Genomic DNA, 25,346 nt, shown 5'->3' with positions numbered 1-25,346 from the left:
TCTGCCCTTCCCCAGATAAAGGGCTCTGGGCTGGGCAACCCGCAGCTTGGAGAGCAAGAAGTCTCTTCCCCAAGTCATTCCTCCACCTCTTGGAATGAGGAGTGTGGCGGCGGTTCCCACCACCTGGAGTTCTTTCCCCTTGGCCCAGGGGTTGGAGCCACGCCGCTGCCCAGGCGCTCCCCGCGACCAGGGCGGGGACTGGAGGGAGCGGACCTGGCAGCGGGATCGGACCTCCTCCCTCCACTCGGGAATCGTGAGTCTGGCGACTGGGACTCGGAAACCCGAGAGGTGCCACGGGAGCCTGAGAGGTGGGGGTGACCAGGGGCAGGTCGGCGTGAGGCTGGGCGGGCCGGGGGCGGGGCCGCGCGGCGGCGGTGCGGAGATCTCGGGCAAGCTCCTCCCACTTTGATCCCGGAACTGCGAGCGCTGAGCACTTGCGGGTCTGCGGTTTCCGCTGCAACCGCTGCCGCCGCCGCCTCCCAAGCGCGCTGGGCCTGGTGCCGCTGGTGGCCGGGTGATGTGAAGCGGCTCCCCGCAGCGCGGCCTAATCGCCGGGATGTGGCTCAAGCCCGAGGAGGTGCTGGTGAAGAAAGCCCTGAAGCTCTGGGTGGCCCAGAAGAGTAGCGGGTACTTCTTGCCGCTGCGGTGCCGCTGGCACGGCGAGGGGATCGGTCACCTCACCGGTAATGGGATAGCGGGGGTGGGCCGGGTCTGGGGTCTCGCTCCCCACCGCGCTCGCCGCTCCCAGCCCGGGGTTGGTACCCGGAAACCCAGGAGGCACCTCTGCAGCCTGTGAGACTGGGAAGCTCGGGGTGGGACGGACACTGGCCTGGGTAGCCTGACGGGCTGGTGGGGTGCGTGGGGACGGGGCCAGTGCACGGCTGAGCGGGGTTCGGCGGGAAAGCTCCTCCCGCTGCGCTTGCTGAAGTGCGAGCGCTGGGCACCGGCCGGTCTGCTTTTTCCGCGCACAGCCGCTGCCGCCGCCTCCTCCTGAGCTAGCAGGGCCAGGTGTGGCCTTGGCCGCGGCGATGTGAAGCGGGGGCCCCCAGAAGAAAGGAAAAGAAGCCCGAGGAGGTGCTGCTGAAGGACGCCCTGAAGCTCTGGGTGGCCCAGAGGAGCAGCGGCTACTTCATCCTAGGGCGGCGAGGCGGGCGTTAGCCTCAGCGGTAAGGGGCTCGAGGGTGTGGGGTGGCCTACAGCTCCCAGGCAGTGGCTGAGTAGCAGGTGGCGATTTCTTGGGAGACATGGTGTTAGACTGACCCTGCCTCGGATTTGTTTTCCTTTTTTCTGTATTTCTCTGGCAAGTCTGGTAGAGTCTGTGTGTAGGTTCATTGTTTGACTTTTGCATGTTGTTGTTTAATTGTTCAGCACCATTTCTTGAATGTTATCCTTCCCCTTTGATGCGCCTTGTTCCTGCGTTAAAGACTGTCTGATCCTGTCAGTCTGCCTCTGGGCTCTGTTGTGGTCCACTGACCTGTGTTTATTCTACTGCTGACAGCACACTGCCTTGATGACTGTGGCTTCGTAGTAAACCTTGAAATCATGTAGTGTTCCTCCAGCTGTGATTTTCTTAAGTATTGTGGTGCCTTCTTATAGGTCTCTTTTTTTTTTTTTTCATAAACTTTTTTTGTGAGTTGTCAGTACTTCCAAAATAGCATGATGGCATTTTTATTGGGATTGCATTGAAACCAGAAATCAAGTTGGGAGGAACTGACATCTTAATAGTATTGACTCTTTCAACTTATGAATATGGAGTTTCTCCACTTCGATCTTCTTTGATTTCTTTCATCAGAGTTGTGTAGATTTATGCGTTTACATCCTGTGCATATTCACTTAGGCTGTGCGTGACAAAAGTATTTAATTGTCAACGGTGTCTACCCCCCCCCCCCCCATGTTACAGTTACAGCGTCCTTTGCTGGAGTGTTGGAAAGCAGTTGTCATGTTATCCTTCTGCCCTGCAGCTGTGCTATGCTTATTAGTTCCTTAAGCTTTTCTTGATTCTTTCCTTTATTTTTCTAAAGAAAAGCATGTCATCTTTGAACAAAGTTTTATTTCTCTTCTCTATCTGTGTACCTTCTGTTTCCTCTTTTTGTCTTAGCATATTAGCTGGATCTTTCATTATGATGTTGAATAGGAGTGATAGGAGAAGTTGTCTTTACCTTGTTCCTGGTTAGCAGGAAAGTGTTTAGTTTCTCAGTAGTGTTATGTTAATTGTAGGGTTTCTTGGGGGAGAAGATAAATTATATTATCAAGTTAGACAAGTTCTTGATTCCTAGTTTGCTGTTTTTTTCCTTTAATCATGAATGTGTGTTCCATTTTTTTCAAATGGTTTGTGTATCAATTGGAATGATTTTGTGATTTTTTTCCCTACGTCTATATAGATTAATTTTCAAATGCTGGACCATTCCTGCATACCTGGAGCAAGTCCCACTTGGTCACGAGATATAATTTCTTTTATATGTTGGTGGATTCTGTGTGCTTGTGGAATCTTGTGGCGCAGACAATTGAAGTCAGTGCATTGGGCATACTAGGCCCCACCCCTTTCCTTTTACTTTGTGTGACTGTGACATGGGTTTCTTGTGAGCCTTGGTTTTCTTTTCTTCCTTTTTCTTTTCTTTTTTAAATCTATTCTGAAAATCACTGGACATTTGTGGCTGTTGTATTTAGACCATTCACATGTAAAGTGATTGTTGGCACTCTTAGATGAATCTCTACCATGTTTGTAACTGTTTTCTATTTGTTGCTCTATTCTTTTTATTTTTCTTTCTTTTTTTTTTTTTTTTTTTATCTTGTACTGGGGATTGAACCCAGGGACGCTTATGCACTGAGCCATATCCTCAGTCCATTTTTAGTTTTGTTTTGAGACAAGGTCTCAGAGTTGCTGAGACTGGCCTTAAACTTGTGATCCTCCTGCCTCAGCCTCCTGAGCCACTGGGACTGTAGGTGTGCAGCACCATGCATGGCTGAGATGCAGAGATAATTGTATTCCCAGATCCTCTCTCATCTTTTATTACATTGTTGTCATTCATTTCACTTATTTACATACTGTAATCACTCAATAAATATTTTGTTAACCCTTTAAACTTTTCTTTAGATTACTTAGGAATAGGAAAAATAAGAAATTTAATTTATCCTCATTTCTTTCTTTTCAGATACACTTCTCTTCTTCATATAGCTCAGAGCTACTGACCTATGTATTTTTTTTCTCTGAAGAATTTGATGGTTGGGTCTGCTGTTATTGAATTTCCAGTCTTGTTCAAGAAAATCTTTGTTTTTCAATTATGAAGGATAATTTCACTGGACCCAGCCTGGCCAGTGGTCCTTGCTGGTAATCCTACCAATTTGGGTGACTGAGGCAGGAGGATCACAACTTTGTGGCCAGCCTCTGCCATTTATTGAATCCCTGTCTCAAAATGAACAAAAAAACCAATGATGTGGCTCAGGTAGAGCACCCCTGGATTCAATACCAAGAATCCAGTAATTAAAAAAAAAGGCCTCACTGCACATAGACTTATTGGTTGGTGATTCCTTTCTTTCAACACTTTATTTCAAATCACTTGAGTGCATGCTTGTAGAAGTCTGCTATAATTACCATGTTCTTCCTAGGCTGTCTGCTTCACACCCCAGCTTCCTTAAAGATTTTCTTTTTGGTTTCTGCAATTTGAATATGATATACCTCAGTGTAGATTTTTACATTATTTTCCTTTGTTTTTTTACAATGATCTGTGTGGTGTTCTCTGTACTTCTTGGATTTGTGATCTGGGGTGTGTCATTAATTTTGGAAAATTCTTGTTCATTATTGCTTCGCATGATTGCTTTCCTCTTCTCCTGTTTTTCCAGTTTGGGGTTCTTATTCTTTTGGGAATTATTCACAGCACTCAGACATTTAGTACTTCCTGTATCTCTCTCTCTCTCTATTGACTTTTCAGTGGGAGTTTCTGTTTATCTGTCTTCAAGTTTTTTGACTGTCCCATCTACTGATGAGGTATCAAGGGCAATATTGATTTTTGTTTATTTCTATTTATTTTGTTTTTCATTTCTTAGTTTCCATCTCTCTGCTTTCATTACCTAGTCTTCCATACTCTGTACCTTTTCTTTAGAGCCCTTCACCTATAAATCACAATTATTTTAAAAATTCTCTCAAAGTACCAAGATCTGTCATATCTGTGTCTCATTCCTAGCCATGCTTTATCTTTCTGTTTTTTTTTTTTGCATACTGACATGTTTTATATATATATAAATAATAAAGAACTTATTATGTATACATATATATAAATAATAATGACTGAGGAAATATCTTCAGTGTGGGTTTTGCTATTCTGACTGGGACTTGGCTATTTGCAGTTTACTGTAGCTGAAGGTACTAGAGGACTCACATTCCTCCATGTCCCTGCTTGGGTCTCCTCTCTGTCCCTGGGTTAAGAACTTCCCAGTCTCCCTGCTCTTTGAGCTGTCATCCACTGTCATTTATACTGGAGCTTTTCCTGTTGGCAAGGGGAAGGGTCCTAGAATCATCAGTAATTCTCAGTCATCAGTGGATCTGTGACCCTGGCCTGTGACCTTCCCAAGTGTTTCCTAGCCACTTCCTCCCAGCCCTCTAGGGACAGGAAAGCCAGAGGGGATACAGTGTAAGGCCCCAATGAGTTAACTTAAAAAGTTGACAGATTTGCTGATGCTAAAAAGGGGTTAAAAATGAAAAGCTGCAGATGAGCTGAAGTCGGCCTAGCTAGATAACAGGATAACCCTGGCAGCTAATTTACGCTGTTGCTAGGGGCAACAGGGAATCTCCCGACTGTGGTCAAACTGACCTCACCGCTGACCTTCTATAGACCAGTGCTTACTATGGTGACTAAAACTTTGCAGCTGAAACTTTTTATGTCCTGATATGCAAACAAGGACATAAACCCTCCAATTGTGAAAGAGAAACTGAGTCCCTTTGTCCGAAGCGTATAAAACAGCTTATAAATTTGTGCTTGAGGTTCTCGGCATTGACTGCTAAGCTGGTCTGTGTCGAGTCCCGAGCAGCTGCTTGAATAAACTGGCTCTTCCTGCGGTTGCATATGGCTTGGTCTCCCTCATGGTCTCTTTGGTGGTGGTTGGGGGCTTGGGCACAACACCTACCCAGAGGTCCGGGCACAACAACAGGAGCAAGAGAAGGCCCTTCCTCAGCTGGGGTGGGACCTTAAGGATGCCACATGGCCTTATTTTTCCCTTGTCCACAGAGCTGGGCGGGTCTCCCTGGGGTCTTTCAGTGGGGACTGGTGGGGTTCTGGTGAGAACACCTGTGCTGGCTTGGGGTCCCTTAAGACCTCAGCACCAGGACTTTCTTATTCTTTTTCACACTCAGCCACCTGGAGTTTGTCAGACTCACTACTCAAGTGTCCTCCAGTTCATGACCTCAGCACTGGGGAAGCAGGTCCTAGCTATAGCTTTCAGAATTTCCCTGTGCTGCTTTAGCTTTGGGGTTATGGTTTGACCTGTGACCTCAGTTCTCTAATGAGTCCAAGAAAAGCCTCTGATTTCCAGTCTGCTTGGCCTCTGCTTATATTTACTGGAGGGATGCTTCCCAAGGTCTTTGCATACTGGAACTGAAGCTGGAAGTCCCCTTGTGACTTTTTGATTGCTGCCCTGCCCACCTGCCCATCATTTGAAGGGGTCTGGTTGACACAGACCTCCTGACCTTTACAGAAGCACTTGAGAGAAATCTCCACTGTGCATTGAAACTCGGCACCCCTCTGTGGCTGTCCAGTCTATCTGCTCCCTTCTTTCCATGTCACCTAGAGTCCCCCAGGCTGCTGTTACAAACTCTGCATGGGTTCTGTCACAGATGTCTTAGAAGCACCTCATGGGGTGGGCTCCTTTCTGGGCTTCTTCAGTGTCTCCATCAGCATCCCTCCCTGTTTGCTAGACAAACGTGGTATTTCACCAACCTTTTGAAAACAGAGCTTTAAGCCCTCTTTCCCCGGCCTGTTTCTTACCACTGAGCCTCCTTAAGCTGCTTGTGGGTTGTGTATTAAGTGTCAGCTCTCCATCCAGGAGACAAGTCAGCCTTCCTGCCCCCCATTCACCTCACATCCAGTAACATAATCAGAAGGGGATGGGGACTTGCCAAAGTAATAATTGCTATAAAAGCCCATCTGTCCTTCTTTCCTTGTGCTGGGGAATGTCTCACATGACTTTTACATGATGGGGGTATAATTGCTGGGCATCTGGGCACACAGAGCACAGGGTGAGGAGGGTGTCTCTTGGGTCTGGAGGTTGGCAGCAAGAGAGGGTTGATCTGTAAGTAAATATATCAAGGGTGGTGGAGGCTGGGTTTCTCTGTTGCAGAACAGAGCTGTGAACATGGAAAGAAAAAAGAATAAACATGGAGAGTGGATCGCAGGAAGCATCAGTGTGAATTCAGTTTTTCTATATGTAGACTATGTATACATACACACAGACGATGGCATTGCATTAGAGATGTGTATTCCTGTGTGTAAATACGTGAGTCATATGTACACAAACAGACCTAGCTCTTTCCAGAGAGGTCCTGGGATTATCCGTTAGCAATGAGCTCTCACCTGCTTTATATTTTATTTTGTAGCAGGGATTAAACCTAGGGACATGTAACCACTGATCCACATCCCCAGTCCTTTTTATTTTTTTATCTTGAGGCACTGTCTTGCTAAGTTGGTTAGGGCCTTGTGATGTTGCTGAGGCTGCCTTTGAACTCACAATCCTCCTGCCTCAGCCTCCCAAGCCACTGGAATGACAGGTGGCTTTTGTGTAGCAGTCCTCATAATAGGGGATAGAATTCCTGGGAAAAATGTCCAATTTCACGGCTGGAGCAGGGAAAGTATGAGATGATGTTGGAATATTTTATTGTGCCAGAGACTATGAAAAACCACGAGTACATGTTCAAAGGACACAAAAACCAGCTTGAAGGGATTCCTACCTGCCAAACCTGGGACAATTAGAGCGTCCAAGTAAATAATAGTAATGTATTATTATACTTTGAATAAAAGCAGAAAAGATGAGACCATGCTGATAAAAGTGAATAAACAAAGTTTGAGGAATGGGAAATTTGCATAACTTCATCGTTTCTCTGTAGGAGGCTTGTGAGTTACAAGGGAAAAAGGGAATAACTTTATGGTGCAGGGCCCAAGCAGCCACTAACATAAGAGACCAAGTGAACATCACCAAGAGTGGAACAAGTTGAAATTTTGTCTACCTGATAGGATGTGACAAATAGCATCATTTCTGCAAGTCTGGCCAGAGACTTTAACCTGAATCTAATCAGCATCAGGCAAGCCAAAAGTGGGATTTGCTACTGAAGAACTGACCAGTAATCTTTGAAACCATCAAGCTCATGGAAGTCAAAGATGTCTTGAGAGATGTGACATCTCAAGGCAGTGGGTGATTCTGGACAGGTCCAATGTGGTAGAGTCACAAGACAGGCAGTTCTCAACTCCTGTGGGCTGGATTAGAGTCTTTGATTCTACAATGGTGTAAAAGCAACATGTGTTCAGTAGAAACCGTTCCAGCAGTTTTTATTTTTAATTATTTTTTTAGATATTAATAGAACTTTATTTTATTTTTTTATTTTTATGAATGCTGAGGTTGGAACCCAGTATCTCCCACGTGCCAGGCAAGCACTCTGCCACTGAGCTCCAGCCCCAGACCCCATACATGCAGTTTTGAATTTGGATCTTTTCCTGGGGATGTGCCTTGGTCCTCTCTGATGTGGGGTAGCTGTAGAGAGCTGCAGGTTCTAGACAGCCTGTGATCATGAGGGCAGTCCAGTGACAGAGTGTGCCCTGCTGCCAAGCCGGGAAGAACAAGTGGATGCATCGCATGCATTTCCAAGTTGCGGTGTGTTCCCCTTAGAACAGGTTTGTCAGGCACTTGGAAACTCGTGGGATCTGAGTTGCAGAGGTAGGAATGTCCCAGGGTTAACTTTCTGAATTTGTGGGGTGTGCTGTTCTGTCCGCACACGTCCCTGCTGGTGTGAAACATGTTGCACACTCTGGGGTGATGGGGTGACAAGTCAGTGACATACTCCTTAATGATTCAACTTCTTTTAACATTGGGTTCTTAAACCAAAATAAACTCCTCAGACCACTCAGGGCCCCCTAGTGGCCAAGTAGTGAAAGAGCTTGGGTAAAGGAAGGTGGAGGTCTTCAGCTCCTTCAGGGAGGAGGGAGTGGGTTTGTGCACCTGCCATTGATTCAGGATGCCATTCATCACAGCAGAATGCCAGTCCTTCACCTGCTACCTGTGCCTTCTGTCCTGCGGGATCTTGGATGTGTTGTCTTATTTCTCAGGTTAACTTTCTGGAATAGAAAGGGATTATTCTTCCATATGAGATGTCGATAAGATGATGATCATAACAGACAACACTTACATGGTATTTCTTAAGGGCCTGACAATAGTCTAAGTACTTTGAATGATGACTTAATTTCCATAATTATCGTTAGAGGCCTATTGTAGATGCTTTATCTTACAGAGACCAGGACACAGAGAAATCAGGTAACTTGCCTACGGCCACACAGCTTGAAAGTGGTGGAACTGGGGTCCAGATCAGGCAGTCTGATTCCAACACCAGATGCTGGGGAAATGGGTGTGAGGAATCTAGAGCTCTGGGCCGCATGGAGCTCAGACTATGCTGGGTGTTGGAGCTGTGCCTGGGCTCTCACCAGTGACCATGCTGCCTCCGCATGTAGGAGTGGCAACTGCGCAGTGGCTTTGAGTCTTCCCGTCCCTGAGTTCATGGGTGTGTTTGCTTCTCTTTTGCCTTGAAGGTCGCCTGGTGGGTGCTCTGGACACAGTGCTGAATTCCAACACACAGGTCTCTCCGTTTTGAATTGTGCTTCAAGTTCCTGGCTCACAGGTGTACTCTTCCATAGCATGTGGAGAGTTACTGCATGGATCCAATGTTTACTGGGCCATAGCCACTGGTGAGTCTTGTTCCCCTTGGAATGTTCCAGACCCTAACCTCTGAGCATGCTGAGCATCTGCTTGTTGGTGAGCCTGCCGGTAACCGCCGGGGAACCTCACCTGCTTTCAGGAGCTCTGTGCTCTCCTCCACATGTCTGTCTGATCTGTGAGAGTGGGTGTGTCAGGCTTCTGAGGGGTATGTTTCAGGGCACTCTCGTGTTGTCGGGTATGAAGTGGCCATTTCCTTTCTGGTCTTGGTGTCTGACTTAACGGGTGTTCCCAGGTGTGTGCGTGTGTAGTAATACCTGGGGCAAAGTTTAAGGGCTGTGTCCAACTTGGGCAGTCTCTGCCCCATGTTCCATGTCGTACAAGAGACTGCATCACTGGGCTGCCGGGTGCTGAGGAAGTTTAAAAATCCTCTCATCCTGCACCTGACCGTCCTGTTCCTTTCGGGCATTAGCTGGTAGCTAGTCATGTTCCTGGAATTGACACAGCTCAAGAAGCCCCTTTAATTATAAATAAACCCAAAACCATGTCTTCACTTTGCCTACACTTGTAATAAGTGTTCATCTTCCAGAGAGTAAAAAATAGGGAAAAAAAATCATCTGTAATTCTTTATCCAGTTTTACAGTGTTTACCCATCTGTATAGATTTAAAAAAGGTTTTACTGATTGATTTATTAATTTACTTTATTAGGTACCATAAACTTCCAATATCACCTCCTGTGTATAGCAAAATTTCCCCTGGAAAAATACTGACCATAGGAAGAAGAGATTTTTCATTCTCATCCCCCATCCAGTCCTAACCATTGTTCACCTCTCCCTGTTTCTTTTCCAGTCTATTTTTTTTTCATTCATGTTCCATTTTAACTGTTCCATTTTACCCGAGATTCATTGCAACAATTTCATACATGTACATAATGTAATGTGGTCAATTTTATTTCCCAGTACCTCCCTCTTTTTTATTAGGATAAATCATCTTATTTTTATCTAAAGTAATAAAAAAATATGAATGCTCAATGTGAACAAATCAACATTGAAAAGTAGAAAGAAGAAAATATCCAACTGGGTTTGGCGGCACATACCTGTAATCCCAATGGCTTGGGAGACTGAGACAGGAGGATCCCAAGTTCAGTGCCACCCCCCCCCGGCAAAGTTGAGGTATTAAGCAACCCAGTGAGACCCTGTCTCTTAATAAAATATAAATTACAGGGATGTGGCTAAGTGATCGAGCGCCCCTGAGTTCAATCCCTGGCACCCCACCCCTACCCACTCCAAATAAAAGAAAATATCTGTTGCCACAAATCCAAAGTAACCTCAAGGGTAGTTACAAAGATGGGTAGAAATGCTCTTATATAATGTAACTTGTCTTCCAGTTCTGGTTTATATTAAAAGTATTAGGTTTAGTCAATTTTCAATAAATGGAAAGAAATGGAAGTAAAACAAAATTAAACTTCAAATCAATGTTTAATAGAAGAAAGATTCTTTTTCTAAAAAGTTTAGGTGAGGTCAAGGGAAGAGATTTTTGAAAGCATTATAAAGTTAGCATCGTGGTATTTGAGAAACAGTGCTTCAGGTTTGACTGTGTTCTTGGACATCCCCCTGCTACAGTACCTGTGTACAGCATTCTTATTTTCCTGCTTCACCAACCTCTGACTTTAAAAAATTGTTTTACAGTGTAAAACATTCTGTCCTGTAATTGTGTTTTCTGTTTTTGTCTCAGCTCTGCGTTTACATGTCTTTCATGTTTCTATTAGAGTATGGCTCTCCCAATGCAGAATCTTTTATTTTGGTTCATCCCTTAACTGGCTGGATTCCTGTGTTTTTTTTTCTCCTAGTGGTCTCATGAGTGTCCTGTTCTCTGAATGTTTTCACCTGCGCCAATGTCTCCTCCTTGCTTTTGGACTTGAGTGATGCCTAGACTGGGCGTGGTCATGGTGGGCTACACTCTTGAGCTCAGTGGCTGTTGCTCTGGGGTCTTCCAGGATGTGAGGCAGCTACATGAGGATCATCATTATGTGAGGCAGCTACATGAGGATCATCAGGCTGCTCTCATGGGCCTCCCCCATCCCTGCAACTTGTGGTGATGTGCTTTCACTGCATAGAACTGCCTGTGTCACTGCCCTTTGGTACCTTGATCAGAATCTGTTACAGCCACAAGCATGTGTTAACGTTTTCTGTGACTGCGCTGTGGCATCCTGCAGATTGACTTCTTTAATCATTTTTTTATGGGAAATTTCTTATGTCTTTCTGCATGTGTATTCTTTTACATACTGTTTGTTGGATTCTCCATTTAAGTTATTTTATGCTGGCTAGCTATTCTTTGTCTTTGCTTTTCATTTGTACTATCCATTCTATACATAAATTTACTGAATTAGTAATACAGCTTTCAACATTATTTTCTTACCTCAGTATTAATTTAGTTACTAGTATTGTCAGATTGTTTTGATCCTTTGTTCATTGTGCTATACCTTTACTTCCTTTTTTATCTTTTATTTCCTCATTTCATCTGTGAGTTCTTGTTTGGTTGAATTTATGTTCTTAGTTGATTGCTTTGGAGCACAAAGCATTTGTGAGAATTTTCTTTTCTTCTTGGAGTGTTGACTTCCTTCTAGGTTGTATCTCATCTTCAAGACATTTTGTTCTCATGTTTCTGTTCTCTTGCTGTTCATTGTATGCTTCCTGTGCTGCTTCTCCTCATCTTAGCATTGTTATTTCAGACATTATGGAAGCAGGAATGTGGTGGAACTTTTTAACTTGGGGGCAGAGTAGAGAGGACTGGTCTACTGCTGGTTGAGGAATGGGGTGTGGTAAGGAAGTGTAATCCTCTCCTTGTGTTTTTCCCAGGCCCACTCTTATGTAGGCAAAAGAGTTGATCTTGCTCTGGATTTGTAGCTCTTGATACAAATATTTGAATTTTTGTCTCCTCTCTAGTTTGGCTTCTGGGGAGTTGGGTGGGTGGGGAGTTAGTGCTATCTCTGCTGTGTTCCTAAATCCACCCCTTCAAATCTACAGCCATGCTGTAGTTCTTAATGACTGCACAACATTCAGTCCTGTGGCTATAGCTCGATTGACTCATCTGGTCCTTTAATAGATACTTAATTGGTTCTGATTTTTCAGTACTTTCAAAATAACCAAGCATCTGTTCACATCAAATTTCCAGGACACTTGCCATCCCCAAAGACCATTCATTTGAAATGTTTTGTGCCTGCTGAGCACCAGACACTGGCTTGGTGTTGGGGATTTGGCCTTCTTCCTCTATCTAGCATTACACGTCCATGAAATAACAAGTCCAGGTGGGAAGAAGGCTGGGGAACCCAGAGAGCACAGGACCTTGAAGACAGAGCAGAGAATGAGGAGTGTCTGCATGGAAGGGCTGTGCACCTGTTGCCAAATAGATGTAAACAGAATGGCAGATTGCCTGTGGGGAGTTTGTTCCACTTCCCCAATGACCCACGCCCCATGGACAGTAGTTCTGGGCAGGTTTAGTTCTCACACTCTGAGCCAGGCTCTGCTTCCTGCAGTTTTCACTTGACTAGATTTTTGTCTTGGCTGACACAAGCCAGGTAGCTAGTGACTTGCTTTCTACCATCATTCTGCCCACAGAAAGTCCTGAGTAATGAATTGTTCTTTATAGAGTTCTCTTCTGGCTTTGAGAATGGGAGTCATGGGTGCATTCTGTTTTAGGGCTTGTGGTGTTGACTGAGATACTTCGACTGGTGCAGGCATTACTTGGGTATCTTGCATGTCATTGACTTGCCTTCATACTTCATTGTGTGATGAGCTTTGAGAACGGATCCCTGCCTGGGAATTTGGGTCTCTGATAAAGTACAAACAAAAAGTGTAGGAAAGGCCCTGGGTGGAACCAGCACAAGGGTAGGAATGGGAAGAGCGGGCTGTGAGGATAATCCCTGTCTTTTCCAGGCTCCTGTGTGGCAGGGCAGGGAAGTACAGGGGGGCCTTTAAGAGTACTTTTTTTTTTGTTAAACTAGGTGGAAGAGAGAGTTAAGCTATTTCATGGGTGAACTGTGTTATTTGGCCAAAGATCTTTGGATCACAGGTTGGAAGGGAGACAAGTTGTTATTACTATTTTAATTTCATATGGACCAAAGTCTCTCCAGGCTTCCTAAAGGTGCCTCGCTTTAGGCAGAGAGATAAGTTGTGAGCAGTGACTGAGTGGCTTGGGGTTGTCGACAGAGGAGCATGCCCAGTCCTTCAGGCTAGAGCTCAGACATCCATTGTGCTGACTCCCTGCTGGCGCTCAGGTCACTGTCATTTGCTTCTTTCTTTCCTGCCTTCCTCATGGAAATAAAAGTTCCAGTGTCTCTCTGGCTGCTATGCCTCCTGTGCCCAGGACAGCATTGGACATGTAGTCAGTGCCCAGTAAAGCATGGTGGGTAGATAGTGGGGAAGTATGCAAAGAATGAGGCCCCTTGTTGAAAATTTGTAAGGGGAAGAAAAGTGACGTGTCCAGATGGCCCCTGACTTTGAGTGGTCAGATTTCACGATTTTTTTACTTCTCAGTCATGTGAAAGCATAGCCGTACAAACCTTCGACTTTTCCCTTCGGCATAGTATTCAATAAATTACCTGAACTCTTCAACACTTTGTATTGGATGGTTTTGCCCAACTGCACCAACACGTGACCTGCCTCTCTTTGCCTAACGTGAACTGTAGTGGTTCTTTTCTCAAGTGTTTCCCTTACTTGGGAGGAAGGAAATTGTTTTCTGCTATGCTGGTTCTGAAACACTTCTGTAGGAGAAGAAAAAATGTCCTCTCCCTAGGTTCTCAAGTTGAGGCCCTGGAAATTACATTGCTACACAGCAGATGAGTAAGAGAGAAAGAGTTGATTTGAATACATACAGAGTGTATACATGTGGCAGAAACAGCCTAGTAACTTGTAGGATGGTTAGAATGGACCTTGCATAGCACCTTAAGGGAAAAGAACCAGTTGGCTGAGCACTGAAGTGACAGGAAAAGGGGTCCAGCTTCTGGGGTGGCTCAGGGTCGGGGAGGTAAACATGGGGGAAACTAATGGAAGGGGAGGACTATCTCTGTAAGGCTGTATGAGCCCCTCATACTGTCTTCCTGGGGCAGAGGGGGACACGCCTGTGCAGATGGAGAGACCCTCCTGACTGGGGGCAGATGGGGTAGGGCAGTCTTTCTGGTACCTCGTCTTTTTTGTTTCTCACTTATCCTTGGCTCAAAATTATCCTTATACTGAAGTGGCATATTTAGTGGTGGCACTTTTGATTCATGACATTTCAAATCTAATATGCCCTAAAAAAAGAAAGGAAGGAAGAAAGGAAACCTGAGGAGGCAGTGCTGAGGAGTGAGAGCACATTGTGGCATTTGTTCTTCCCATCCTTGGGGCAGATCCACAGGGTCTGAGAGTTGGGCCTTTCATGGGCCCTTGGCTACTCCATAAAACTGGAAAAATCCCTTCTGCTTCAGCTCTGTCTGGGACCAGACACTGCAGTGGTGATGTTGGGAGACCCTACGGCCACCATCCCAGCTGTGCCTGGAGCCACTGGATTCTGTTCTCAACCATGCCAGTCGGCTCTCGAGCCTGATGAATAATGAAGAAAACAGTTCACTTCATCAGCGCTCAGGTTTATTTTTAAAGTAATTTATGATTAGATTATTTGAATGTGCATGCCCAGGTTTCATTTCTAAAAAGACTTATACAGTGAGGATCTGGTAATACCCCCGAGAAAACAGCTTCATCTTAAAAATCATAAGACAGTCCTGTCAAACACAAGTGAAAATGTTAATCAAAAGAAAAGGACAGGTAACAACAGACTGTCACCCTTGAGAAATGGGCCACAGCTTCTATTCTAGACCCTTGACACCACCACAGATCACAAACGTCCCTTCTTGTTGGTGGTGGTTGGCAAAACAGTTGCGTTGTCAGATTGTTCCCTCTGCTGTCTCCCGCACACCCCTGGGGTTTAGGAGTACTTTCAGTCTCTGGAAGCTTGGCCAGGGTCCTCCCTTCCACCTTCAACGAGTACAGAATGGACGGTGGTGGTGCACGGCATTAGTCTTCTCCAAATCCTGCAGTTGGCTTTATACTGACCTTTTGAAACCTAAAGAAGACATTCATGTTTTAAAGAAACTCATAGGTCCTAGCTGGGTCATTTTTCAGGTCTGATATGAATTCCCACAAAAGAGCCAGTCACTGGGTCTTTGTATCTCTTGTGTTGGTTCACTTTCCATCATTGTGACAAATACCTAAGATGACTGACTTAGGGAAGGTTGGTTTGGCTTCCTGTTCTGGAGGCTCCAGTCTGTGACTGGTCGGCCCCCTTGCTCGTGAGCCTGTGATGGGACAGCACATCACGGCAGCAGCTTATGGCAGAGCAAATTTGTTCACCTCATGGTGAGCCAGGGAACAGAGAGGAAGGGGTTGGGGTCCAAGTGTGGGCTCATGGGAACACCCTCAGTGACCCAAGAATCTCTTGCCAGAACCCACCTTGTGCAGTTCCATCACCTCTGAATACACTAGCTGAGAATCAGGCCTTTGACACATGGATCTTGGGGAGGCATTGAAGATCCAAACTGTAGCATCAGTATAGGGAGGATTTGGAATATAATTCTGAATTAAAATTCTCAAAACCTTAGAAGTCAGCTGATTCAGCCACAGTTTCATGGTCAGTAAGTGACTGAGAGACTTGTCCTTGTGTTTTGCTACCTTGTCATGGTTAATCGATCCCTGCCTTTTTTTTTTCTCCCCTCTGACTGTGGCTTTTCCTGGGTATTAAACAGGGGTGGTTGTCGTGGAAGCAGCAAAGATTCCTCACGTGCCTGGGTACATCTGTCCTTCCTGCTTCCTGTTCCTTGTGCTCTCTTCCTTCCCTTTGCCCATCTCCCTGGATGAAGGCCCTGTCTCTTGTGCATCAGGGTCTGATTGCTTAAGAGAGCAGCAGCAGGGTTGCTGAGCAGGAAGGGGAGTCCAAGAAGTTCTGAGAAGCGTTGGTGATGTTGGAGGCCAGGTTCATCCTCCCTGAGGCAGAGAAGTTGATCTCCTACTACTCTTGCTCTCGCTGTAAGGGCCAGGTGCCCCATCAAGGCCGACTGTATGTCAGCATCAACCACCTCTGCTTCTACCCCTTCTTCCTGTGCAAGGAAGTCAAGTGAGGCCAGTGCCGGCGTCTGCAGAGATTTGGTCCTTCAAGATAAATTTGGCCCTGGGGTTGATTTGCATGGTTCCCAAGAGAAGCCATTAAAGGTTAAATCCCACAGCAGAAGATTTAAATGGGTGGTTGACATGACAGCAGGTAATACTGCATTAGTTTCCAAATGATTTGTACAGATAATTAAGTTTAATTATACCTGCTAAAACAAAGGAGGATGATTTTTATGTATTTATTTATTTTTTTGTTTCTTGGAGACAATTCATGTTTCTGCTATTTTCAGGAGCATATCTGTGTGGCTTACTTAAATAGCTACTCAAGACCTTTTACTACCATAGATCATGTTGAAGTTACAGTATCGTATCTGATGGGTGAATATTTCTAAAGGAGTAGCATGTACTTCTGCTTCTTAATGCAGAAGGACATCTTTTAAAACACCCTTCCCTGAACTGCATGGATATCCCATGACTGTTGGCTATGCAGAATGCTTTACCTGGGTCCACTTGAGATCCAGAAAGAATTGATGGTCATTGCACCAGCAGAGGGCACTCTCCTCAGTATTGGCATGCCCACAGGGAAAGGCAAGGCCACACTTGTCATTTGTGTGTGGAAGGTTTCAAAAGCCATTGCCATTGAAAACACTTTCAAAACCCATTTCAAGAGCCTGTGCTGGGTGGCACAGGAGACGCACACATATGTGTGGTTTTCTTCATTTATTCTCCCAAGTGCAGCCAGTGGGAGGCCTCCTCCTGAATATCTCCTGCGGCCAGCCTCTTGCACCTGCTGTTTTCTCTTTCTGTCTCACCAACTTCGGTTCTGATGCCTTGGCACCCCATCCTGTGTGCCCAGTCCTCTCCTGACCTTGCTTGAAATGGGCCCTGGCCTAAGCTTGGTCATCCTTCTTTTCCTTCTTTCTGAAATACTTTTCAAAATGAACAGCCTCCTTTCCTTCTGTCCTTAGACTTAGCCTCTTCAGAAACTCCTGTTTGTCCTTCAAAACCCAATTCAGATTGATCACCTCCACCATGCCTTCCTTGTGCCCCATATAATGCATGCCATGTCTGTTTCTGGACTGGGTTCCGTCAAGTTGGCATTGCTTATTTGCTTGTAGGTTAGTGTTTCCTGTTTGTGCTACTTAAATGCAGGGCTCTTCACACAGCAGTCACTTAATGAACTCAAGTTGGCAGTATAGATGAAACTAGTGTGGGCAGAAGAGCTGGGATAGCTGGAAAAGAGTAGTCCCAGACCTGACATAGAAATGAGGCTGTTTAACATTCTAAAAGCATTGAAAATGCTATTGCTAAAGAAGTGGAAGGAAATTTTCCAATATGACATTCATTCTCTACTTTGATGTGAAAAGGAAATGCTTTAATTTGGGACACTAAGGATTGTCACTAAACTTAACTGTGTTAGGTTGATGATATTTGGAAAAAAAAGGAATGATTGGTAATATTCGATCATGTTTTTCAACTTGTTATCTGTGTGATGGATCTGCTAACAGATAGAAGACTTTATCTTTTCCCCCTTTCCTCTGCACTAGCCTACTGCCTATCACTGTATCAAAAATAATTCTGGACTGGGTGCTGTGGCACACGCCTGAAATCCCAGTGTCCCAGGAGACTGAGGCAAAAGGATGGCAAGTTCAAAGGCAGCCTCAGCAAAGGTGAGGCACTAAGCAACTCAGTGAGACCTGCCTCTAAATGAAATACAAAATTGGGCTGGGGATGTGGCTTAGTACCCAAGTACCCTTGACTTTAATCCCTGCTATACTCGCCCCCAAAAATCTGTGTCTAGCATGTTGGAATAAAAATGTGTAACATGCACTATATTACATTATTTTTATTAGTAGCAATAGTACTGGTGATTGAACCTAGGACTCTTAACTATTGAGCCCTGCCCCCCGTTTTTTGAGACAGGGATTTGCTAAGTTGCCTTCTTTGCAAGGAGGGATCCTCCTGCCTCCTAGGTCACTGGGACTATATGCGTGTGCCACAGCACCTGACTATCTTTCTGGCAGTGCTGGGAATCAAACCCAAGTCTTCACACATTCTCAGCAAGCGCTCTATTACTGAGCTATGTCCCAGTACCTGATTTCTTTTCCTTAAGTGAGAGAGCCTTGCTTTGTTGCCCAGGCTGGTCCTAAACCCTGGGCTCAAGAAACCCACCTGCCTCAGGCTTATAGGTAGCTGGAAGGTGAACACACACTGTTCCTGACAGTACTGTATTACCTTAGCATTTCATAAAAACTGCTTGCAGTGTCATCTAAGCATAATAAGAGTCATGTGACACAGACTTGATGCTCAGCCCTTTTATTTAAAGGAGACATGTGTAACCCTCTTGCACACTCCTTTTTCCTCTATCTTGATGTGTGAGTCCTGTTTTTGAAACTAGAGTTTGTGTGATCCAGAAACTTTTGCGTGAGTGTTTAAATATTCTTGAAGATGTGTGCCATTGGATTCCAATATGATTGTTTTGAAAGTATGCAGTAGCCAACAACCTGGGAGATTACACTTAAATCTTTAAGAAAACGATTGGCACATGAGTTGGGTTTCACCAGCAGCTGTCAGGCACTTCAGTATTCTTCCCCTGCGCTGATTTTGAAGACTTTTGCATCTTAGCTTAAAAGAAAAAAATAGAACTTTGGATTGTTATTTGCTGATGCTTGAAGATTGGCTCCCACTATGGGCGATGTGATTTTGCATCTTTTCTCTTTCAGTTCAACTTGTAATCCCTTGGGTTGATATCCAGATATTGGAAAGGATATCCAATGTCTTTCTGGTGGACACCATCCGGATCACCATGCAGAATAAGGAGCGTGACTCCTCCATGTTTCTGATCCTGGATGCGATCTTCAAGATCATGGAGCAGCTGGTAGATGTGATGCTGCGGAGGCTGCTGAATAATGAAGTCTGGAGTCAGATCTGCAGGAGCCAAGCCAGGTCACCAAGAGGTAGAGCTTCAGTTCCATAGTGTCCCTCAGCTGCTTGACCTTTTCATGTGCTTTGGTTAGCACCTTTTGGTTGTGAGGTCTTCCCTGTGTCCCTGGGGCATTGGTTTGAGGGCCTGTATGCATACCATACCCCATGAATCTCAAGTTTCCTTCATAAATTTGGCATGGTATTTGCATTGAAACCTTTTTCAGTTTTCTGGTGGTGCTGGGGATTGACCCCAGGTCCTTATGCATGCTAGACCAGGGCTCTACCTCTGAACTACACCAATTCCTCATCCTTTCTTCTTAACTTACGTGGTAGAAAAAGTTGGCAGGGCAGCTGAACTGATTTTGGGACCTTTGTCATCCATAGAGTAAGTCAGTATTCTGTATAATTTGACCCTCGGCGACACCAGTCACAGGGCTTGTCAGGGTAGTTGCTTGCAATATCCCTAAGGAATTGAGCTTTATAGTCTGAAGTTCAAACACGGTGTGTGAGCTGGACTTTGATTTCAAGTTTGCATATTAAAACTGGGTAACTAACTGCTGCTCTGATGTCAAGGTGAACTGTTATGAAAGATCCTTAGAGATATGAGTGACCATAGAGTACTGTCCTGGATTCAAATTTTTGATATAGTTACAGAATGAGGACTGATCAAATACTGCTAGTCATTAAACAGAAATTTTTTGTTTGTTTGTTTACTGTGAAATGCATGTAACATACACCTCACCATTTCAGGCATGTAGTTCAGTATCATTGAATACATTCACACTGATACATGACCATCCTCATTGCCCATTCTAGAACTCTTCTGACTTTGTTAAACTAAAACTCTACCTCCTAGATACTACCACCCTGTTCAACCTTGCCTGACAACCGCTATTTTGCTTTCTCTGTGGAATCAGCTGGATCCCTCACATAAGTAGACAACGTTCAATGTTTTGCCTTGGGCTTCTTTTGCTTAATATAATGTCCAAGGTTCATCTCTGTCATAGCATGTATCAGAATATCCTTCCTTTTCAGGGTTGAATCATAATCCATTGTATGTACATACCCCACTGTGTTTATGCACTTGTCTGTCCATGCACACTCACTTTACTTTCACTTTCTGGCTACTGTGAACAATGCTGTCATGAACTGGGCACACTAATTTTTCTGATACCTGCTTTTGATTCTATTGAGTATTTTTACCCAGAAGTGGAATAACCAAATCATATAATTCTGTGTTTAATTTTTTAAAATCAGCCTGAGCCTTTTACTCTAAAATTGTTTATCTCTTTTCACATTTCTGTATTTTTTTTTCAATTGACATTTCTTAAAAATATCCAAGGAGATGAGTAAAACATAGCTATAATGCCTTTGCTCATGAGGCAGTTTATTACCACAGCATCTGAAACTCTTGCTTTGTAATCCAATTTTGGAGCATTTCTTATTTTGATTTATTGAATTAGGGATGCTGAACTGCTAAAGTCTACATAAATATTGTAAAATCTGAAAATCTCTGAAATTTGTAACTCTTCTTGTCCCACGCATTTTGAATAAGGCTGACTCAACTGGCAGTGAATTCATTGAAAGCCGTGAGGTCTAGTGTTCAGTGCTAATACAAAGAAAGTCATTTTGGAAACAGCAGATGATCTCTCCCTCCTTAACACATGTCCTTTCTTCTGACTGTCTGCTGAGGATGCATCTTTCTAACTGGTGGTCCGTGAACATCAGCATATTTGGGGTTTTCATGTATTCAGATCCCTTCCAGCTGTGTGCATGTATTTCAAACTGGTCTTGTGTTGCCACAAAAGGCACAAAAATACAAGAAAATGAAATGCTCTTGGTAGGTTTCTTTTTTCTTTTTTTCCCCAAATTGGTTAAATTCCAGTGAACTCCATGTGGTGTTGGGTCACCTGTGATATGTAACTGTTGTTCTGGAAGATGGTTGGTGCTCGTCTCTTCCTTATGAAAGAGACTCTTGGGGCTCCAATCATTATTTTTGTTTCCTGGTCCCATGTGCTCATGTGACTCTTGGCTGCAGGACCCCCGTATGCTCCCCAACTTGGGGTTATGTGTTTTAAAAAAAAGACAACATAGTATAGGGAGAGCCAGGTTGTCGATGTTTTTTTATATGTCAGTGAGATAGTTGGTATCCAAGTCCTATTACTCCAGCTAACAAAGATCTGTCACATGAAAAGGCCAGAGTTAGCAGCTCTGAGGGAACGAGTTTGTGGTGTGTGCATAATTAGAGGACTCATAAAACCACCAGCTGAAGATTTGATCCTCTCACTGAGCATAGTCTCAGGTGCAGCAGGCCAGCTAACAGGCCGGTGTGTGCTGGTGGCCCCGTGGGCATCAGGATTTCAGGTGAAATCCTGGCCAGCTCCACTTCAGATGTGGCATTTTTGGTTTGGGGCAAAGTGAGGAGAAAAGAGGAAGGTGGATGATCTGTAGCACCTGACTCCCTTGTGGTAAATCGAGCATCTTGGAAGAAAAGGCATGCCTATATCCAGAAGGTCCTGCATAGGTGTCCTGTGGGGTTACACCTATTAACTTCAGCTTCAGCAACAAGCCTGCAGTGTGTTGCTTCACATTCTGTCAGCATATTTCTCTCCTCCTTGTTATAGGCTCATCCAATGGTGTGTGCTAATTCAGGGTGGTTGGCGGCATCTGTTGCTGCTGTTTCAGCTGAAACTCTCTGGCTGTGACTTCTTTGGCCTGTGCACACTGCAGCTCTGCAGGCACCTGGGCTTCTGGGTGGGTCTTTGTCCTGGGGTGCTTGTGCCTGGCTCAGACCCGTCAGCTCCTTCCTTCTCAGTGTTTGGGCCTGACCTTGTCTGTAAGGGGAAGCAGGGACATTGAGTATGGCAAGGTCTAGGAGGCGAGTTGTGACTAGCTGGCTTGGAAAAAGAAAGTGATATGTTTTGCATCAAAACTGCCACCTGCCTGGAACCTTAAAGGGTGTTCTCACTCCTGTCTTCACGAAGAGCTTGTTTCTCACTACGTCACTGACTTGTGTTGTGCTAGGAATTTAAACATGTGTCTCACACACTTCAAAGTGAAATGAGATGACTTCCCAGGAAGAACGCAGGCCTTTAAGCCCTTCTGGGGCTTTTGTTCTTGTAATTTGAGGTTTCTGGTTTCTGGTTACCAAATGTGCCCAGAGGGAGCATGGCCACAGAGAGGCCTCAGCTGGTGGCTGAGGTAGCGAGTTAATTGAGAGGTGACTGTTTTTCTCAGTTGGCCTCAGACACGTGAACACCATATAATAATTTCAGGACTTGGGTGCAAAATGTATAGAAGTCTTCCTGCCCTTAGAGCTCAGGGTGACCTGCTTGGATTTGAGCTAATTACTGTCTTGGTGTGCCTTGGCCTCTACCCTCTCCTGAGGGCGAGGGGAAATGTCCCTCTAGGGAGGATTTTATTGGCACCAGAAGCACGCTTGTGCCATGTGTGTAAGGAGTTGTGTGGAAGGAGTAAGCGTGGACTTTACATTCCTCAAGCCAGTGTGGCCAGCATGTTTTGGGGACAAGGACGTCAGTTTTCCAACTTATTTTATGTGTATTATTTAAGTTAAATTAGTTTTTAACAGATACATAAAAACCTAAGGATTGTACATGTCAATGGGTAGCCCTAGGGTTTTCTGATGCAGGTATACTTTGTGTGATGTTTAACTCGGGTAAACCTACCTGTCTGCTCAAATGTCATTTCTTAGGGTGAAACTTACCAAAATCCTTTCATCTAGCGTTTTGAAGTATTCAGTGTGGGATTGGCACCTGTAGTCACCTGCTCTACAGCAGCATCCCGGAACTTCCTGCTCCTTCTCTCAGTGGCTCAGAACCCATTAGGCAACCTCACTGGCCTCTGGTTTCCACCATTCTACCCTCAACTGCTAGAACAGCAACATTTTTAGATTTCAGTGTAAACATGTTGAATATACTTGGCTCTCAGCAACCTTGGGGTTCCCTTGTGGGACCTCACTTTCCATTCTTGCATTGTGTGAACTTTCATTGTTCTTTGTAGTCATACCTGACTGTCGAGTGTACTTTGTCATATCCTACATCCACGGAGTACAGCTTCTCTTCTTGTGGTTGTGTAAGATGTGGAGCTACACCAGGCATATATTCATATACGAACGTAGGAAATTGTGTGTGATTCAGTGTGTGAACTTGCACAGTGCACTTGGCTTCCCCTGGCTCCCTCTGATCCTCTGGAGAAAAGTCAAGCTCATTTTTGGATGTCCACATACAAATAGTTAACCCTTTCAATGGGTAGTTCAGGTTTTTACAGTAAGCACAGGACCACACAATCATCACCACAGCCACGGAACCTTTTATTACCCTCCAAAGAAGCCTCACGTTCATGAGCGGCCACTCCTTATTTTCATCGGTCAGCCTCCTGTGTGGACATTTTGTGTAAATGAACCTGGCAACTCGTGGTCTTTTGTGTCTGGCTTCTTTCAGTCAGCCTGAGGTTTCCAAGCTCTCTCCATGCACACTTTCTGTTGATGACTAAGTACTATGTACCCTGCTTGAGGGGGTATGCCACATTTGGTATGTCCATTCATCAACTGGTGGAGATGGGGTAGTTTCCACCTTCGACTATGAGTTTGTTGCTGTATTTGCGTGCCTATTAGTGGACATCAGTTCTTAATTGTGTTGTGCGCATTCATCTGGGTAAACACTGCATCCACTTTCAACCTTTGAGGGCTTCTGGCTGTTTGCCAACATGAGAGCATCATTTGGCCTTGCATGAGCAGCGTGTGAGGGCTCCACCTTCCCCACGTCTCATGGACCTCACCCCGCTTGTCATCTGACTTCTGCACATGTGGCCTCTACTGCCATTTTTGGAGTACTTCTCATAGTTATTCCAACCAGGATGGAATGCTTTGTTGGGACTAATGACACATTAACTAACTGAGGCTGACTCCTTACTCCCTGGTGAGTGCGCAAGATCAAGGCCTCAAAGGCGGTTTCAAAAGTTAATGACGATAAATGGGACCACTGTCAGGGATTGGTTAACAACGGTTCCGCGAACGTGATCAACTTGTGCTTGCCATATAGTCCTATGGGACTCTTGCCTGCGTGAATCCCCCATGTCTTGCTGACCTTTTAGCTGATTGGTTCCAGCCTAGCCTCCACCCTACATAAGAGCTGTGTGACTTCCTCAACAAATGAGTTCCTGCTGTGACTGTTTTCCCTGACATGTCTGATTGTCCTCCACCTGGAGGGCTGGTGGGTGGTCAGTCGGCCCTACCTTTCCCATTTTGACCTTGTTGGGAGTGCTCCCTTCCCTTGTTGTTGGTCGAGAAGAGCAAGGGGGCTTAAGACCCTGACAATGCTTATTTTAGTTCATGAGTTCATGAAATTCTTGCTGGTGGGGACAGCAGGCTCTGCTCCTCGCACTTGCTCCCAAGATCGACTGTTGGTCTGGATGGACCATGCGGCTGACCGGCTCTGGAGGGACATGGCTTCTTATTTTAGTCACTAAACTATCAGGTTGTGCCAGCGAGTTCAAAAGTGTTTTCCTTTCGAGTTTCCTGTCTGTAGATGTTTCCATGTCTTCTTGACTTCTCCCTACCTCTCACCAGAGACCTTGAAGCCCGTGCAAGGAAGGAGCTCTTCCGAGCCTTCTTCAGGCTTCCATGAAAGGAGAAACTGCACGCTGTGGTGGACTGCTCCTCTGGGTGCCCTTCAGTCTCTGCCACACTGCGGGATCATGTTTACCTCTTTGCCAGCAGAGAAGATGGCTGCTGTAATGTTGTCCTTCTGCTCAGAGGTAGACCCTGCTCCTCACCTCTGCTTGACCTGCTATTCACACTCTGAAGAAGCCTTTTGTTATTTAACCCATTTTGGTGAGGCCATTTTCTTTTACTAAAACAAAATGCTTGATGTCAGGTTTACTTATTCACCAAGAAAAAAAAAAAAGGGAAGAACATGGTGCTGGGTCAGCACCAGTGAGGGCGTTGTGGTGGACAGTGTCCCTGTGGCAGGAGCATGAGTAGATGGAAACATTACATTGTGAAGATAGGAAGCCAGAGAATGGGGAGGGACCATTGTGTTGTAACAACCCCTGTTGTGGGAACAAAACAGGTCCCATAATCCCTTCTGAGGGCTGTTCTTCCAGTGACCCAACCACCCCTACTAGGTCTCACCTCTTAAGGTTCCACCACTCTTTAATGCTGCCCCATTGGGGGTCAAGCTTTCAACCCAAGAACTTTTGGGGGACACACTGAAACTCTATCCCAACCAGAGCTACTTGGGCAGTGAGATGGGACACATGGGGTGGGGGACATTTGCACTGTTTTCTCCTCTAAAGAGGGACATCTAGATGGCCAGCATTCAGGAAGGAAGCATGACCTGAATTATACCATTACCC

General features: G+C 45.1%; 1 protein-coding gene across 7 annotated transcripts in view; it reads left to right on the top strand.

Moving 5' to 3' along the window:
- Window positions 1–417: 417 nt before the first annotated feature.
- LOC124963672 (TBC1 domain family member 8-like) overlaps window positions 418–25,346 on the top strand; it is a 39,906-nt gene continuing 14,977 nt past the window's right edge. The window contains exons 1-4 of one of the 7 annotated variants that reach the window (XR_007104770.1): window positions 418–683; window positions 972–1,166; window positions 8,784–8,939; window positions 18,770–19,003. Coding sequence is in view for 2 of the 7 variants with exons in the window: in XM_047523488.1 (XP_047379444.1) it covers window positions 557–683; window positions 18,770–19,003; window positions 24,559–24,822 (625 nt within the window). In the remaining 5 variants the exon portion in view is untranslated. Of the gene's footprint in view, window positions 684–971; window positions 1,167–8,783; window positions 8,940–18,769; window positions 19,004–24,558; window positions 24,823–25,346 lie in introns of all 7 variants that reach the window. The other 6 variants (XR_007104771.1, XR_007104768.1, XM_047523490.1 and 3 more) reach the window with 6 other exon arrangements.

Source organism: Sciurus carolinensis, chromosome 13 (genome assembly GCF_902686445.1).
Source record: "Sciurus carolinensis chromosome 13, mSciCar1.2, whole genome shotgun sequence".
NCBI lineage: Eukaryota > Metazoa > Chordata > Mammalia > Rodentia > Sciuridae > Sciurus > Sciurus carolinensis.
This window is presented reverse-complemented; position numbering and strand designations above follow the sequence as displayed.